General features: G+C 39.3%; 1 protein-coding gene across 1 annotated transcript; it reads right to left on the bottom strand.

The window, feature by feature from the left end:
• Nucleotides 1–4,273: 4,273 nt before the first annotated feature.
• On the bottom strand, nt 4,274–19,183 carry LOC109043151 (prostatic acid phosphatase). Its single transcript, XM_072304023.1, has 7 exons — nt 18,190–19,183; nt 16,330–16,428; nt 14,642–14,881; nt 11,603–11,785; nt 9,790–9,910; nt 7,134–7,348; nt 4,274–5,974 (listed from the first exon to the last, which is right to left on the bottom strand). Exons 1-7 carry the CDS (start codon nt 18,337–18,339, stop codon nt 5,801–5,803), a joined length of 1,182 nt encoding a protein of 393 aa, XP_072160124.1. The 5' UTR covers nt 18,340–19,183; the 3' UTR covers nt 4,274–5,800.
• Nucleotides 19,184–19,525: the final 342 nt, after the last annotated feature.

The following is a 19,525-nucleotide window of genomic DNA, read 5'->3' as shown; positions in this document are numbered from 1 at the left end:
AATGCCACCATAGCCTCCTTTGATGACTAGGCGTGGAGAAATATGTAGAGAGAAACATCCGGTTTTATCGTCTCACCTCTTAAGTGATCCACTTAAGTACCTTGAGCCAAAATTTCGAGTTGATCAGAGTGGTGCGCAACACCCAAGCACGCAATTTTCTAACCTCAAAACGGTCTAATTGCCCATTTCGGCACCCATTATCACTCAGTGTCAAAAAATAAGAAGAGGGACATCCGGTTTTATCATCTCACCTCTTAAGTGATCCACTTAAGTACGTCGAGCCAAAATTTCGAGTTGATCAGAGTGGTGCGCAACACCCAAGCACGCAATTTTCTGACCTCAAAACGGCCAAATTGCCCATTTCGGCTGATTTCGGCACCCATTATCACTCCGTGTCAAAAAATAAGAAGAGGGACATCCGATATTATTGTCCTACCTCATAAATTAGACACTTAAGTACATTTAGCCGAAATTTCGTGTCGATCAGAGTGGTGCGCAACACCGGAACACGCCGTTTTCTTGTTAATTTAGTTACTAGAATTTGCCAGTACTCAGTGCACTACTACGTAGGTACCTATTATTGAAGTTTGGAGGAGGGAACGCTTCTACGTGGGGGATGAGCGAGCCTCCCTACTGTCATATAATTCCTGGGAGTTCAGAGGTTTCGTTGAGTGATCGGGTCTGCTACGCGGTAGGGTGCTAAAATGAACTTTGAAATGTGCATCATGCACTTTTCAAGCGGGCTCGTCGCTGACATACAGTGATAATGAATGCCGAAATGGGAATTTTGGGAGGTTTCAGGTTAGAAAACGGCGTGTTCCGGTGTCGCGCACCACTCTGATCGACACATAATTTTAGCTAAATGTACTTAAGTGTCTAATCTATGAGGTAGGTCAATAATATCGGATGTCCCTCTTCTTATTTTTTGACACGGAGTGATAATGGGTGCCGAAATCAGCCGAAATGGGCAATTTGGCCGTTTTGAGGTCAGAAAATTGCGTGCTTGGGTGTTGCGCACCACTCTGATCGACACGAAATTTCGGCTAAATGTACTTAAGTGTCTAATTTATGAGGTAGGACAATAATATCGGATGTCCCTCTTCTTATTTTTTGACACGGAGTGATAATGGGTGCCGAAATCAGCCGAAATGGGCAATTTGGCCGTTTTGAGGTCAGAAAATTGCGTGCTTGGGTGTTGCGCACCACTCTGATCAACTCGAAATTTTGGCTCGACGTACTTAAGTGGATCTCTTAAGAGGTGAGATGATAAAACCGGATGTCCCTCTTCTTATTTTTTGACACTGAGTGATAATGGGTGCCGAAATGGGCAATTAGACCGTTTTGAGGTTAGAAAATTGCGTGCTTGGGTGTTGCGCACCACTCTGATCAACTCGAAATTTTGGCTCAAGGTACTTAAGTGGATCACTTAAGAGGTGAGACGATAAAACCGGATGTTTCTCTCTACATATTTCTCCACGCCTAGTCATCAAAGGAGGCTATGGTGGCATTTTGGCCGTTTTGAGGTTAGAAAATTGCGTTTTTAAGTATGGCGCACCACTCCGATCAACACGAAATTTTTTCTGTATCTTATTGGATGTATAACGTAAGACTAGAGGCAATTTTTGTTTGTGTCCTCGTTTCCATACGTCACCTAGCGCGAAAAAAAGGAAAAAAATGATTTTTTTTTAAAATTTTACGAAGTCTTTTAGAAGCTAAAATATTATCCGATGATAATGAATTTTTTTCTACAAAAACTAAGCTAATTGATGTAGATTCTGACAAATTTTGGTTCAATTCTACCGAAAATTACGAAAGTTATGAGGAAAAGACGTTAGCATAGTCAAAAATAGCCCCAAAAAGCGGTTTTTGGGGGTCTGAGGGGGGGCGCGAGGGGGTTGGGGGGCTAAAATTCCCCAAAACCTAAGTTTTAGGACACCCTTGATGACTTAAAATGGTTAAAATAAAAATCCGTTCACAAGGGCATTTTGACATCCTTATCCCGGGATACCCTTTTCCTCAAAACTCGTATCTATCGAAGGAATTTTGGCAACGCCTGATGGCTTATACGGCGTTCTTTTTAAGCACGGCAGAGTTCACGTTATAAGTAGTCAATTTTCCACGGCGTCTTGATCCGGATTGAAAGTTTTTGGACTCTGCATTTTTAAGCTCGTCACGTAAGTCGATACAATTTCAATGCAGCACATTCACTTTTGCCACCATTGCCAGTTTTTACTACTTACACCATGGTGACTCCACGCACTTTTTCCGATACACGCAATTTCCCATGTGCTAAAAATATTTTGTATGTTTTTTTAATTTCTTAGCACTGTCACAGGAGCATATGCCATCATTTGCACATTGATAAACCTACAGAGATGTAGCATTAACAGGGACCCACCCTATATTTAAAAACTTATTCTAGTGGGGTTTCAGTCCCATCAAATGATGGAAAGTCATAACCGTGAATTTTTCCCGCCATTTGACTCACTGATATAGCAAAAGTACGCCTTCACTTTAAACGAGTAGAGGTGGCGCAGCAGTCTGATAAGTTACTCTATAAGCACACCCTAATGTTAGGCTAACATTGGTGAGAATCGCACCTTTCGTAAGAAGTTTGCAGAGAGTGAGCAAGGTGGATAAAGAAAGATATTCACATCACGAGTTGAGCCGTTATTTTAGAGGCTAGTGACGCACACTGGATACATGCTTTGCTACGCAATCAGAATGTACTCGATACTGTGTGTGATCAAGATGGTGCGAAATGCGACCTTATTTGTTTATCCGCCTTGGCGAGTGAGCGTTGAGCGAACACATTTTCCAGACTCATTTTCGATACACGAGTACCTGGCCATCCAATATAAGCAAAGAAGATAGGAATTACCATGTATTCCACACTGCCATATTGGATCGAACATGTATCAAAAAAGTGACCGAAGCTCGGTGCATGCCGGGCTCGGAACTCGTCGCGCAGAACTTGGCGCCAGCTCTCCCATTTACATTACGACTCTATGTACTCTATGATTTAGCCACAGAGGTGTTGAATAGTATCATACGAGATTGGAGGCATCCCAACGTATCATGATTGATGGCATCTTTCAAAAGCACGAAGCTCCCTCGCAAAATAAATCGAGAGACGACGGCAAAAAGAAAGCAGTCGTCGAAAAACTTACTAAGTCCTAGTATCTGTATTCAAACGATTGACGATAATTTTTGAGCTTCATCAGAGGAAAAAGCAGAAATATGCTCAAATTTACCGCCGAGAAGATTTCCTTATGAATCAACACAGAAAATAATGCTTGTTTCAAGAAGACAAGATGCTTATATAAAAATAAAAGTCACTTACATCAAGCAGAAATCGGCTTTCATTCAGCTATTTTATTCTTTGGTTCAAAATAAAATCTTCTTGACGGCACACAACGGTTCACAGACTTTTAACGGCACTTCATTCGAAAACGCAATGTACCAATTTAAAAGTTAGGAGCTAGGACATAGTGAGTTCTTGGACACCGCTCTCTTTTTGTGCTACCGTAGATTGATTTATTTTGCGAGGAAAGCTCCGTGCTCTTAAAGGATGCCTGTCATTCAAAATATGTTAGAGCTGCTTCAATTTCGTATGATACTGTGCAACACCTCTGTTGTGGAACAGTTGCCTGATGCGCCGCGCCGCGGCGCATCGGGGGGGCGGGTCAGGGCGACCGACGCGACACGCGCATAGGCGCCTTCAAACCTAACAGGGATACTTCACGCATGGCGCAATGCGTGAAGTATCCCCGTTAGGTTTGTAGGCGCCAATGCTCGTTTTGCGCTGGCAGCACGCTGCTCCGCTCTGTGTTAGGCTCTAATATTTAAACTCGCTGAGTCAGTGTTTTTCCATTTATGATTTTGAAATGTTTGCACACTTTGCATGGATTATTCTCATTTAAATTCTCATGCTGAGCATAAGCCATTCTATACAGATGGATCTAAAACTGTTAATTCTACTGCATGTGCTTTCAGTTGCGATCTGAACGAAATATACTCTTTTAAATTATCACCAGTCACATCTATTTTTACAGCTGAGGCTCTAGCTATCTCCAAAGCCTTAAATTATGTCCATAATACAGATTGTAAACAATCAATTATTTGTTCAGATTCATATAGTGTATTAAGTGCTTTAGGTAACCCCAATAATCCTCACCCAATCCTTACCCAGATCCAGAATCTAGTCTTCACCCTTATATCTAAAAATTTCTCTATCCTGTTTTGTTGGTGCCCAGGACACGTTAATATTCCGGGTAATGTTCGAGTAGATTCTGCAGCTAGGGAGTCTAGCCTTTCAATTGGCCCCTTCTCGAAGGGATCGGTTACCTCTAAAGATCTGTTTCTAGATATAAAAGGAAAAATTCTCCACCATTGGGTTACTGAGTGGCAGCATTTCACCAATGCTAAATGCCCCCCTGCATTGCCTACTTCACCTTCATCCGAAAACTTTCATTTGACTCGACTTCAACAAGTAGTCCAAACTAGACTGAGAATTGGTCACACAAATTTTTCCCATAGCTATTTGATGACCCAATCAAACCGTCCTGCTTGCACTTCTTGTCCAAATTCCCCCTTAACGGTAGATCACGTTCTTATAAGTTGCCCACTTTATAAAGATATCCGAAAACGTTTTTTTCCCTACCCCTTACCCTCTCTTAAAAATTTACTTCTGAATACTCATCCTGTGAAACTTTTTGAATTTATGCGCTCCACTAATCTCAAAATTTAACCTTTCCCCTCAACCCTTTTGTATTTTTACTGATATTTCCATGTAAATTTATTATTGTTACTGCCCTCTTTAGAGGTGTAAATGGCCTTAGATGCTAAAGCACCGCTTTAAAATAAAATTATTTTACTACTACTACTCATTTAAATTAATGGGGAAAAATATGTATTGATGGAAAATATAATAATAATATAAGTATTAATATAATAAAATATAAATATTAAAGAGGTTCCGCGTCATATTTAATGATTTCCAAAGCACTTGAATTTTTCTTTTATATATTGTGCTTTTACTGTGTTGTAGCGTGGTGCATGTACGCGCAACCAAACGCTTAAAATTGGACGTGTTTGACTCTAAAAGATCGATGCACAAATGGGTCAAAACCAGGGATTGCGTGCTTCTTGATTTTTTCTCCTCTACTCATTTTTGTAAAGTTTCTTTCAACACATAACTACAGCTCATTGAGATTAATATCGATGCCATCGCTTGACAAAGGTTTTACAAATATTTGTCACGTTTAAAAAAAGTAAATGCTCTTAAAATGAAGTAATATTTTCATTTAAAAAAAAAGTATATAAAAGGTATATTTTAAAGGAAAAATTTTAAGGTTGTAAATAAAACAAAGTATTCACCGATGATAATATGAAAAGATGAGTCGAAAGATGAAAGTAACATTTCATTTAAACATTGAGTTACCACGACACCACACCTACTCTCAATTTTCTCATTTCGATATTGTCGGTATAATTTAACATACGGACTATACTGTATCGCTTGGACCAAGTCACCGTTGCTTATTTTACGCGTCGACATAGACGTAAACAACTGGAAAAAACAGGCGCGCGGACGAAAATTCGTTGACGGACTGTCCTGAAACCGTCCCTCCAGGTAAGCGCTGGAGAGGGCGTCCAGCTAGGTGGTGGATAGAGGGCATCCGTCAAGAGAAGGAGAGATGGCAGCTTCTGGAGGATCTCTACCGTGACACATTCCTGTGGCGAGTAGGCGTCGCAGAGCGCCCTAGCGCGCCATAAAAGCGACTTACACACATATTTGCTATTTGGAGTTCTCACAAGCCCCATCGAAGTCGGTGATAATGGCAGGTTCTAGAGCCTCCGAAATCTCTTTGAGGTCGCACATTTCGTCTTTTGATGAAACCGGAGTACGTTGACAGCTTCCTATTTTCAATACTTCCAAATTTTCATTTAAATCTCCATTTTTGTACAAGATCTGCAATCGTCAGAAAGATATGGCGTTAAGCAATTCGCAAGACAAATATTTTACGAATACATAGAGGACACGTAGGTGACCTACTTCGAGAAAAGATGAGGTCCAGATTGGTTAGTTCTAATGAGTTCACAGAATTTATGTTTGAAAAGTCCTGTCCTTCCAGCGGGTTGATTATTGAAATTGATAGGCAAATCTATAAACAACAAAAGCGAAGCGAAAATGGAGCTATCTTGTTGATGGAAGTGGGTGGTTTCAATGGACAATTAAGGGGCCTAGAGGACAATTGGAATAAGTACAGTTTTTTATATTTCAAGAAAAACGTGTTAAAAGCTTCAAAATTACATTACCTGGAGAGACTGTTCAAACGCACTTTTTGATGCTTAAAAATTGGATTTTAGGGGTGATTTTTTCTTGGAATATATTTAAGGACTAGTTTTAATTTAAATAATTAATATTTCAATTTTTTTCAAAAACTGGACTTATCTCACTTGTCCTCCGAGCCCTACAAATGAGGTAAGTAATACCTATAGACTCATAGTAACAGCAACCTACGAGGGACCCTTTTGTCAGTCCATCATTTTTTCCCCCGCACCATAAAAACACCAGTTTTAACCAATAAGATTGCTTTATTTCCGCTTTGTATTTTTTGTCTATTGCTTTCTCAATCAATTTCAATTATCAGCTCACAGAGGCCGCATGGGCTTTTAGACAATTTTTACGTTTTTCAGTGATGGCTTCTACCAAATTTGAATTATAAAATGTCAATAACAACTCAAAATTGTACTGTACCACCAGTATTTAAAAGCACGCAATAAAAACTGGGACTAGACAATTGGACGTATTTCTGCCAAACGGAACTATGTGCATTAAGACATGAGCCCTAAGACCCATAAGAATATGTGCATAACAGGGCTCACGTCATAATGCACATTGTTCCGTTTGATAGAAATGCGTCCAATTTTCCGTGAGCTTACACAGCAAAATGCACGAAACTGTCAGTACTATGTAGATCGACTGTGACGCGGTGCTTGCCTTTAACTGCGCATGTAGGTTATAAACCACCAAACTTTAGTTAAATTAATAAGCATGCTTTGCATTATACGATATTAGTTCTTACGCTTCGTATAGACAGTGTGCGTATAAAAGTCATTAAACTTACTTTGACTCGGTATTCAGAGTCGATTTCGTGCAGTTCAATGATCAACGCAGCTCCACATGGTGGAACTCCGGAGATTCTTTTTGTTATATTCATTCCTTGCCAAAGATTCAGCATCACCCGATCAGATGCCGAGTATACGTTCATACGACGCTCGAAGGTACTCGAGTCGTTTGCTTTTTGTTTCATGTTTGATAGGATCTCATTTATAAAAACCCCTGCAAAGCATATTAAGAGTAAAAAATCAAAAAGGCTGTCCCACATAAAATCGATTCTTCACGACGGATTCGATTGGAAGAAAAGCATGCAGTGATGCTAACTTGCAAGACCTTTCACTGTAGGTATCTGACAGCGCAAACAGATAGAGGGATTTCACAGAAAGGGCCATTTTATAGTGACGTTAAGAGCGCATCCTTATCAAAATGTCACTTAAAATATCTACGGCAAACGCATCAAGATTATCTAAAATTATCCCCTGAACAAAACGCTTAAAATATTATCTAGTTTGACCTCCACAAGTGGCAAAACATTATCTTTATGGCGTTTTTGCCTAAGCAACCGTACTGTTTTATGTTGAGCATCGATTAAAAAAATCGATGTCTGCAGTGGCGAGGCGTGACAATTGACTATCGATATTATCCCATTTGAAGGTATGGTAAAGAATAGATTATTATGGCTTTCGTTGCGAACGCCCTGATAATCGACCTTTTTTCATAGGTTCAAATGGTAGATCAATCGATACATCGCAAAGCGCGCGTCGCCCCTGCTTGTGCTACCTCTGATCTTTAACACGGTTTATAATTTTTATATGTATTACAGGAGGTAGAAAAATGATTGAGCTAACGCCAATTATTTGCCGAAAGCTTATTGTAAACCCGGAGCAGACAACAGAGCCCTTTGACATTTACGTTGATTTTGGTTATTCCTGAGCAGGAGCTGGAGGTTAAGCTATAGAACTATAAACTAACTGATCAGTTCACGCAAATTACAGACATGTCGCAGGCAATTAGTCAAATCAGGCATTTAGTCAAATGCCTAGGCAAATAGTCAAATTTTACCGAAAACCCACTTTGGCTATTCGCCTAGGCAGTTGATAAAGTGCCTAGGCATTTGATAAAGAGCCTAGGCATTTGACTAAATGCCGTATGGCCTTTAGGGAAATAGTGAAACTCGTTAAAAATCAGGCAAATATTCAAATTAGCAATTAATACGAACAATTTACTCACCGAAGTCATTTGTTGGAGCAACTAAGCTGATGGTGGCATCTTGAGGAGCATTTGACTTTGTTCTTGAAGCATAGACAACGTCGAGTACCACATTGTTTTTTGCTTGACTTACAGGAAGACTTCATAACACCTTCATGAATTTTTCTCGCGGAATTTGTGAAAAGTCGAAATCAACACAGTCGATTCGTCGAAGGTCAGGTCTGGCGCACCAATTTTTTATGATTCCACCAATAGTTCCGACTTGGTAAACTCCGTTACGAATATCTGTTACGAAACCTTGTACATTCTGATGATCAAGAGGCCCTCTATCGACTTTTGGGACGGCTAAAATAACTTTGTCTTCTATTTGTAAATCATCAAACAGTTTTTTACTTGATTCTGCCATGCCAGCTGCTGCATCTTTTTGCCTTTCATGAGTTTCAGAACGTGTCTGACGAATTACTATTTCATTCTGGCATAAGTTACAAAGGAAGGTAGGGGATGTTTGCCCGTCTTCGAGGGTAGTTTGCCCACATTGTGCATGGCAGACATTAGGACATGTCGAACACTGTTCAGTTTTACCACCTGTCTGACAGTTACAGCAAGGGACATCATTTATGTCATCTTCCAATCTAGCAGCTTTTTCTACAGGTGCATCCGATGGTTCCGGCTCATTTGAATCCCTAGAGCGTTTTCTTTCTTCATTCCCTTTGTTCTGCAAGTTTTTCATTTTCAACCAAATATTTCATTGCTCATACGGATCATCCACAGTTATCAGTCAGACAGTCACTGCCACAGGTGATAAGTCGCGTCCGCAAAAACACTGTTGACAAATGGATGCTCACTCCGCTCAGCCCCGGTCAGAATACTCTCTGGCCCCGGTCCGTTCATTTGACTATGTGCCTGATCACCTCTCGGCATTTTGTCAAATGCTCAGGCATTTAATAAAATGCCTAGGCATTTAATCAAGCGCCTAGGCATTTAGTCAAATGCCTAGGCAAATAGTAAACTTCGTTAGTTTCTTACGTTTCTTGACTATTTGCCTAGGCATTTGACTAAATGCCTGATTTAACTAATTGCCTGCGACAGATACATCGCAAAGCGCGCGTCGCCCCTGCTTGTGCTACCTCTGATCTTTAACACGGTTTATAATTTTTATATGTATTACAGGAGGTAGAAAAATGATTGAGCTAACGCCAATTATTTGCCGAAAGCTTATTGTAAACCCGGAGCAGACAACAGAGCCCTTTGACATTTACGTTGATTTTGGTTATTCCTGAGCAGGAGCTGGAGGTTAAGCTATAGAACTATAAACTAACTGATCAGTTCACGCAAATTACAGACGCTAGTTTCTCAGCTGTCAATGACTTTTAAATTTTGACCCAAAAATATGTCTTACGGTGGTTTACTCTCGTATACCACTCTTAAACAACATACCGTAATTGAGTTTTTACCTGATTCTAGCTTAATCATGGTTGGTGTGCGAAACTCTGTAAAAAATGACCCCACGATAGAATTCAACTTTTCCCGAACGATTTCATCAGCCCAATCAGGTAATGGTAATTGAAGCGTTTCCTAGCCAAAAGCAAATTAATAAATAAACAGTTAAGAAAAAAAAATTGTAGCCAAACAATGTAAAACGGATACCCAGGATGTACCCAGGAGAAGTAGATTTCATTTTTTTCGACGGGGAACTAGTATTTCTGACTCATTGTAGAAACAACGTAAGTGTCATGAGTCATCCTCTGTAGATAGGTGCTTCTATTAAATGAGCCAGATTCTTCATTGCAAATTGTGGCCCAACTGTAATCCTTGATTCGTGATACTTCGACATTCGAAATAGATGACGAGTTAACGAAAGAGTTGTTTTTTATCGTTTATGTGTTTTTTTTTCATGTTTTAAATTTCTACCATGACATAAGACTCAAAGTCATGTTACCTCCAGTGAATTAGGATTTTGAAGATGCTTTAAAGTATTTAAAATTCGCTTCTACAAGTGTTTACAGCAGAAAAGTGTCATTTAAATTGTATGAATCGGAGTTGTTAAGTACTTACAACACTTCAACTAAAAAACAACTAATAAATAATAATTAAAACTTTTGTCAGAGCGTTTGTGGTCCGAGAGCGGGAGGTTGCTACCATTTTGAACCCACCGTAAAATGGAAACATTTTTGAAAATCAACAGACATTTCCTTCCTGATCTCAAAACCTGCTCCGGGCTTTGTTGCAGCTGGGACGTTTTAAAGCTGCAGGACTCAAAATATATCAGAGATGCCGTGAAACAGTCTCATTTCAAAACGAAACCGACAACTTTTTCCAACGATTGTTAATAACGTTGCACTAAAAACGGAAAGTCAAAGGAATATTTACCGGAAGTACACAACATTCCCGATTGCATCATTTGATTGCCATAAACACGCTATGATCGTGCGCGAATGTATACAGCGCCACGTGACAATTAACCGGAAACATTCATAATTTCCGGTTACATTAGCTAATCGTCGGAAACACTCTCTGATTGCGAGTGATAGACACCACGTCAAGTGAATAGGTATTCACCCAAAATATTTACCATTTCCAATTAAATCACCTGATCGCAGGAAATACTCTCTGATTGGGCGAGAAAGTTCCAGCGTCAAGTAATCATCCATCAGAAATATTTCAGCAGTTCAGATCACATCGAATGATTGTGGGAGCCATGATTTGATTTTGCGCGAAAATTACAGCGTCGGTAGTTAAGTTTCATCGGATCATTAGGTATTTTTGCATTGGAGAAAAAAAAGTCTGTCTAATTTTAAAAATATCGCATTTTTTGGTCATGTATATGCGATCGCTACCAACATTAAGGACATTAGGATTTAGCATTTTACAACAGTAAGGATGTAAACATCCTTACTGTTGTAAAATGCTTCAGCGCCGATTACACATTGACAAAAATAGAGTTGAGATCAGGAAGAAAAATTACACTGGAGGAAAATTTGTTGTCCTCATTTTGTGATGAGACACTTTTCCCGTAGTTTTGTCTCCTATAGAATCCTGCGGTAAAACGCTCCAGCTCTGGTTATAAGCCGACGTTGCCTCTTGATATCAGTAAGAAAAGTTCTGTCCATGCGATCGATTTCCAAAAATGTGTCCATTTTGAAGTGGGGTCCAATATGATAGAGACACTCCAGACTAATGTAATTATCAATATTTTTTTTTTTTTTTTTTTTTTTTTTTTTTTTTTTTTTTGTAATTTTGAGTATAAAACGATAATATTGAACTTACCATGGCCTGAAGATTATCTTGGATGGCATACATCCCTGCGTAATCCACTATTTCTTGACCGACTTTTTGTGAAAGGCCCTTGAGAAAAGTTTCGTAGTATTTAAAGATGTGCCTAATAACTCGTTCGATCCGCTTCTTCCTCTCTTTCGATAATAGAATGCATTTTTTGTATACTCGTAGTATCTGAGAATAGAATGTATAATACAAAGTTAGTTGTCATCACTAGCAACAAAAAACAAAAATACATAATAATAATATTGTTACATGAACAGCTAACGGTTTAACCAAAGGATGGCTCAGTCAATTTTTCTACAATAAATCATCCTGTTACGGAGATCTTTAATTTTCTGTAAAGCATGCCATCGATTCCTGAAGACGAGGTGTCGACAATGGCCATTTTTTGGCCCACCCTAAATTTTTGTGAACTCCATGATTTATTCCTCATTAAACAGTGGAACAACAAAGATGAAAAAAACGGGAAACAAGGCTAAAAATACACAATTATGAAACCCGAGACGTTTCGACTCAACACTGAGTCATTTTCAGTCGGAAACAATAAAAAATTTATAAAAGAAAAACGCTAAAACCTGAGCTCTACATGGTGGGGCCGGGATCTGAGAGAAAAAAAAAAAAAAAGAAAATTGATAACAAACAAGACACATCGATGCCAGCACCAGTAACCGCATAGAGAAAAAAAAGGAGGTGTTTGCATTTCGGGCATCTTGGAATTTTTTGATGACTTGATGACGTAGGTGGGTACAGTGTGAAGGGGACGTCCCTGTACCCAGCTGTACCCACCTACGTCATCAAGTCATCAAAATACTCCAAGATGCCCGAAATGCAAACACCTCCTTTTTTTTCTCTATGCAGTAACCGAAAATGACCGATACGCTGGTTCACGATCCACACACAGATGGCAGCACTAACCAGTGAAACAATTAAGTTCAAGGAAAAGCCAATAGGTGCCGCTGGGGCGTCAACCTAAACCTGACTTTTTAAAAAGTGAGTGGTATATTGCACTAAGCCCGCTGATGTCAGTGCGGTTATTACACACAGAATCCCCATGTTTGAGGATTTCGATCATTTCCAGGACCAGTCTGGGAAACAACTTCTCTTCCTTACATAAAACTACCACCTTATCAAAATCGAACCGGTGACCAAATTCTGTTTGGTGCCTTTTGAGTGCTGTTAACTCACTATTGTCATATTTATGACCACCAAGCCTCTTCCTTAGAAGTTGCTTGGTCTGACCGATGTAACTGATGTCGCAATTTCCACAAGGAATTTTATAGACCAAACCCGATTCCTGCAGAATCGGATTTTTAGCCTTCACCCTAGACATCAGGAACTCAAGAGTAGCCTTTCGGAAGGTAGCCTTTCGGCTGTCATGGCTAACATATCCATGGAGCGCATCGAAAGTACTGCTTTGAGTTTATCTCCCATCGAAATCCGCATGTACAAGCGGTATGTCGATGATATTTTTTCTTGTGTAAAAAAAGAAGATACGCATGCTATTCTTGAATTTTTCAACAGTTTAAATCCCGCCATAAAATTTACCCTTGAAATTGAGAATAACAACTGCCTCAATTTTTTGGATATGACTTTAATAAGGGTGAATAGCGAGATTAGATGTAAGTGGTATCAGAAACCAACGGCGTCTGGTCGTTATGTTAATTTTTTATCTGTTCAACCCATGAATGTAAAGAAAAACGTTGCATCTAATTTAGCACGGCGCATAATTGGTCTCTCTCATGTTTCATATCGGCATGAGATGATCCAGATTGGAAAGAATCTGTTGGTTGAAAATTGTTATCCACCCAATTTGATAGCAAAGATTTTCCGCCAGGTACTTAGTAGTTTTAATAAGAGAGGGGGGCAGGATAAAACTACCAAAGAACGGGATCTCGACAAAATTGTATGCCTTCCATACGTTCCCTTCCTTTCGGAAAATTTGTCATCGATTTTAAAATTGTTCGGGTACCATGTGGTTAACACCAAATACAACAATCTTGAGTTCCTGATGTCTAGGGTGAAGGCTAAAAATCCGATTCTGCAGGAATCGGGTTTGGTCTATAAAATTCCTTGTGGAAATTGCGACATCAGTTACATCGGTCAGACCAAGCAACTTCTAAGGAAGAGGCTTGGTGGTCATAAATATGACAATAGTGAGTTAACAGCACTCAAGAGGCACCAAACAGAATTTGGTCACCGGTTCGATTTTGATAAGGTGGTAATTTTATGTAAGGAAGAGAAGTTGTTTCCCAGACTGGTCCTGGAAATGATCGAAATCCTCAAACATGGGGATTCTGTGTGTAATAACCGCACTGACATCAGCGGGCTTAGTGCAATATACCACTCACTTTTTAAAAAGTCAGGTTTAGGTTGACGCCCCAGCGGCACCTATTGGCTTTTCCTTGAACTTAATTGTTTCACTGGTTAGTGCTGCCATCTGTGTGTGGATCGTGAACTAGCGTATCGGTCATTTTCGGTTACTGGTGCTGGCATCGATGTGTCTTGTTTGTTATCAATTTTCTTTTTTTTTTTTTCTCTCAGATCCCGGCCCCACCATGTAGAGCTCAGGTTTTAGCGTTTTTCTTTTAAAAATTTTTTATTGTTTCCGACTGAAAATGACTCAGTGTTGAGTCGAAACGTCTCGGGTTTCATAATTGTGTATTTTTAGCCTTGTTTCCCGTTTTTTTCATCTTTGTTGTTCCACTGTTATCATCGTCTCGGGCTGCTCCTAAAAATTTGTATCTATTCCTCATTAAAGTTTTATATCTTACAGAATACATAATGATTTGGTATTTTAGTCATTTCCGGTCTTTGTTTGGGTCTAATACTAGCCTTAAACATGGGTTTAGGTGCCGATTATGGCGACACTTCGCGACATTCAACCTCAAACCCTACATTTTTCCCCTCCTCCCTAGTCAGTTACTTGACAGGCACCCCGTGGTCCTCCTCTCCATCTATAGAATTCTAGCGTTATTTAGAGATGGCCCCGTCTCATGAATTGTAAAATAAAGGCTCTGAAATACTTACGTCATCGCACGACGTAGGAATAGTGTGTACTGGAATTGGCTGCCACGGAATGTCTGGATTCCAAACTTGGATTCCAACGGGAGGGTAGAGTCCAGCCAATACGAGTTGGGCGCTCATTATGCATCGGTCTATCTCGGCTGAGACCATAGAGATCTCTCTTGCTTTGTAAGTAGATGAAACAAATCCGTCATATCGGTGTCGGAGAAAGCGCCCTAGTTCGTACATGGTCTCTTTCCCTTTCTGTAACGAACGCCAGGTACATTATCAGAACATGAAAGGTTGCAGGGAATTTTAGATTTACAAGGTCCTGATTTAATAAAAAAAAAAAAAAAAAAAAAAAAAAAAAAAAAAAATCAATCAAGTCTAACGAAAATCATAGTTAATCAGAGGTAAAAGGGAAATTCATAAACCTTCTCTTACTCTGAGGAAGCCTAATTCCATGAAAATATCGTGAGGCAAAGTTTTTTTTTTTTTTGTTGTTTTTTTGGGGGGTGCATTTGGGTAATTGTTCTCAATGGTTCACGGGTTGTAGCCGTTGGTCTGAAAAAATGTAGAATAGCTCACTATTTCATCTTGGATGTGTATACGTTATACCGAACGTCTTGTACCTGTATATCTATTATTTTTTTTGCCACTGAGTTGCTCGTCAAGGAGTGAACTACACAAGCGATGATAAGCATTGTATGTGGGCAGATCAGTTATTACATGTAACAACAGGGCCGGATTAAGGGGGTGGCCACATGGGTCGAGGCCCATGGCGGCAAATCTAGGGGGCGGCAAATTTCGCAATTTTTTTAAATGTAGGTATACAAAAAATTGGATTTAGAAAAAAAATTACAAACGAGAAAATGCGACAAAATCTCTCATTTCCTGAGAGTATAGTAATTTCTAATTTTGTCGTCTTTCAGTAATACAAGAGACAGCACCTTTAATTAGTCGAGTTAAGAGAGAAACCAAATACACAATTTGGCCTGGAACGGCGCGACTTAGGGAGAAATGATGACGAGGACTTGAGATGAAAAGGAGAAGCCCTCGGCGCGGCAATCGGATGTAACACATATTAGCGCCTACAAGACTGCACGAATACTTCACGCATTGCATCAAACACAGTGCGGTTATTGTGGTCAGCGTGAAACGCATAGCGCCTACAAGACTGCGTGAATACTTCACGCATTGCGCCAATTACAGTGCGGTCAACGCGGCGCGGCGGCGGAAGTTAAAATTATTGAACCACATTAATTATGTTTGTTCTTTCATAATTTTTTCGTTCAATACTCATAAATGGAAGGCCTTGTCCACACAGAGATAGGTTTACTGGACTTAACTTTCGCGCAAAGGTCCGTGAACTTTTCCTAGTAGGTTGACAAGGCTTTCGCAAAAAACGTGTCCAACACGAGTTAACGCGTCTTCTGCACCCCTGCACCCAAGTGAATTGATCGAGTATGTTCTAAGTTAATGCAAGCATATTGATGTAGGCAAACTCTTTCTGTAATATCGTACATTTATTATCTCTTTTTTATGCCTCTCCTAGCCATTAAGATTGCAACGATGAAGGAAACTTTTAATTTAAGAGGTTGACTAAGAAAACGGCCCCATAGACCTATCTTTGCGTAATGTCACAATTATTACACTTTTCCGAGCTCGTTAAACTGAAGAGTATGTAAAATACCTTTTGTGTATGTAAGTACCTGTAACAAAGCTCCTAGCCCCTCTGGCCAAGATGGTGCTTCTTCGTGAGGATCGAAGGAAAAAGGTATCAACGGGGCTCTTTCTCCGTGGCGATGAATCTGTTTTGTAAATATAAATGCCATTTTAGACTTATCATATTATTGGCCAAAGAAAGAAAAGAAAGAAAAAAACGATTAATTGTGCGAAGCGGGCTCTCAAAATGCCTCATGTAAGTACCTCTATCTCCATGTTTCATTTTTTTCAAAGAAAAATGCTGCAATCGCAGAGACTATGATTCGCACTTGATTTTAGCAAATTCGGTGATCGTACAACCTTTCTGACATGGAGTGGGATTTTGTGAAAGTGGACGTATTTATGCTAAAAGGAACTAGAGACGCATGGGAAAGATGGGGCTTGCTCGTGCCAGCTCCGCAAGAAGCAATGTGATGGTGGGCGTGATCCCTTCTGGAAAAATGGAAAAGTGAGTTTTGACATTAAATCAAAAGGAACTAAGCACCAAAATATGCTAACTCATGAGCCGTGGGCATGTGACAAGAGCGTTATGGACAAGGCTTATGCTGCTATGCTAGGGAAGAACGCCCCATGAACATTCGGGAGTTTCCAGATTTCCTCGGATAAAACATGTATTTTTGAGGAAAATTTTACGTATTTCACCTTAAAATTTTCAGATATATTAGATTAAATTGCGGGCAATCTGAAAAATTTGAAAAAAGTATTCATAATTTTTCCATATATTCGTTATCTATTAAAGAAAATTAGGCAACGCCTAAAGGCTTATACGGCAGTTTACCTTCGTCGACGCTGCCGTCATCGTCACTGGCGTTTTATGATTCCCATTCATTATTACGCCCCTCAACTAACGAGCACACTCCTCCTTTTCCATCAGTATCTCGTTCCTTTTGGCACAAGTACGTCCTGTAAATAAAATGAGGCTGCGCCAGCTCAAGGGATATTACTTAAATAGGAATCTTTCCGAACGATTTCCTTAGAGGAGAAAATCGCCAGACGCTCTTGTGTTTACATTTCACATTACAAAATAATCAGTCAGAAATCATCTGAAAGGATGCTTGTGAAAACTGAAGAGGAAACCTTAAATGAAGGCTGTATACATACCTGAGATGAGATTGAGCATCATTTACTTGCCATTAAACCTCAAGTCCATGATATCTAGGAGGAAAATCCACAACATCAAAGCAAAAAACCGCCCAGTAAAAATGCTTAAATTCAGCCATTGATGCTACCTAAATGTATTGATAACCGAGATAAGTAGATATTCAACTTTTGACTTATGGGATGGATTTAATGAGGTACCCACAATTACCATTTTCAATTCACTTCACTTTTATTTCCTCTCTACAGTATTTTTAACCATTGATGTAGAGTTAATTCTTATTCTTCCATTTATACTTTGTATCAAATTATTTATAACCAAATTTATCAAATTATTTATTATTATAAATGCGAACAAGGAGGCGTGCAAAGGGACTTAGTGTAAAGGGACGAAGGAGTGAATACAGCTTACCACAACCATAAGTCTTCAAAAATAATTTTTTCTCCCCCAAAAAAATCTGCATAAATGAGTCGTGGAGAGTTTGATGGATATGTGAAATTGACGGCGCTCATAGCGACTAAATTTCCCACAACGAGGCCGCAGAGTCAGTGGCGTGGCGTGTTTTGCGATATATCGATTAATCTGCCATTTAAACCTATGGAAAAGGATCGATAAATAGGGTGTTCGCAGCGAACACCTTTATGATCAATTCTTTAGTACAGCTTCAAATGGGGGAATACCGATAATAATCGATAATTAACGCCACGCTACTGCGCAGAGTTATGTCATTGCAAATACAGGTACTTACGATGCTCACAAACCGAAGAGTTGGCTCAGCTTTTGGGGTACTCTTGAGTAAGAATAGCCCCACACAGGCGGTCACGATGGAAGCCATCAGAACTAACGCAACAAAGGTGCACCGCGGATTGCCAAAGAATGTTACTTTAAGGACACCCATTTTGTCTCGGTTGGGCGGAAAGAATTTCAATTCAAAACGTGATATTTTTTACCTTTTTTTCATTAAAATAGAAATATTCCCCCGATAAGTCTAGGTTATCAATTCAAATTTTTGCGCGTGATAAATCAACAAATGTGTCAAATTCATCTCATGCAAAACACGAACAAGCATAAAAAAAGGAAAAGTACACATGTGGATGACCAAAAATCAAGTAAGAAGAAGAAACACAGACAGGAACAGGAACAATACTCGATAATCAGCACGAAATCGTGTGCATCTGCGATCAGGAATACCGAAATCTATATAGATACATACATACATACATTTATGCAGAAACTCGCGGCACTGCTTGAGTATGAAGTGAGGGGCCTATGCTATATACGTAGATTACGCAAGGAGGAAGAAAATAATGGATAGAAAAATTGAATTGATCATTTCACAATGTGAGTAGGATACATTAGATTATAGATCACTAGATTAACGGATCCCCAGAAATGCTTTGTTCATCTACGTAGAAAATGCTTGTACTCACGCTTAAACATCATGTAAACCTCTTAGAAAAAACTCAAATCCTGAGAATAAATAAACTTGACCGTGAGTTCTGATTTATAACTATAAGCTCTCATTGCACCTTGGTAATCATAGAGGCTATCGATCCAGATGCATGTTCTTCACTTTCGTAAAATCGTATGCCAATATCTTAAGTGCTTGTTTTGTTCTCATTTTTTATCAAAATTCTTTTGTAAGAGTAGCTCAAAAAAGCCTGACCTAACATTCCATTTTATGCTGTACAGTTTTGATTACCTAGGTAGCTGACGCTATCTATAATTATCGTGCTCTCAATTTTTATCCGTAAGCTCAAAATTGAATCGTGTTGTGCGAAAACCACTAATGTCCATTTTTCTAGTCTAGAATTTTTTTTAGTTAATAATACTTTTTAGAGTTAAATGCAACCATGAAAGTGGTATTTTAATACTTGATTTTGGGTTATCCGCATCCCAAAACAAATATTGGCACCACTCTCATGATTGTATCAACTCTTGAAAAGGATTATCAACATAAAAAAATGGAAGCTGAAAGAATGGACATTAGCGGTTTTTGCACGACACGATTCAATTGGGATTTGAAAACTTGTTAGGAGGAACGTGTTTTTTGTTAAAAGTTCCTGCGTAGATATGTGTACTTA

Source organism: Bemisia tabaci, chromosome 1 (genome assembly GCF_918797505.1).
Source record: "Bemisia tabaci chromosome 1, PGI_BMITA_v3".
NCBI classification, from domain to species: domain Eukaryota; kingdom Metazoa; phylum Arthropoda; class Insecta; order Hemiptera; family Aleyrodidae; genus Bemisia; species Bemisia tabaci.
Note: the sequence above shows the minus strand (reverse complement) of the source record. Positions and strands in the feature narration are given on the sequence as shown.

Excerpts from the sequence above, each read along its gene's own strand:
- LOC109043151 (XM_072304023.1), bottom strand. The coding sequence starts at position 18,339 with ATGGGTGTCCTTAAAGTAACATTCTTTGGCAATCCGCGGTGCACCTTT. Across the intron at positions 11,786-14,641 it reads TTCCTACGTCGTGCGATGAC|ATACTACGAGTATACAAAAA; the intron begins GTAAGTATTTCA and ends TTCTATTCTCAG. Across the intron at positions 7,349-9,789 it reads CATGATTAAGCTAGAATCAG|GGGTTTTTATAAATGAGATC; the intron begins GTAAAAACTCAA and ends TATGCTTTGCAG.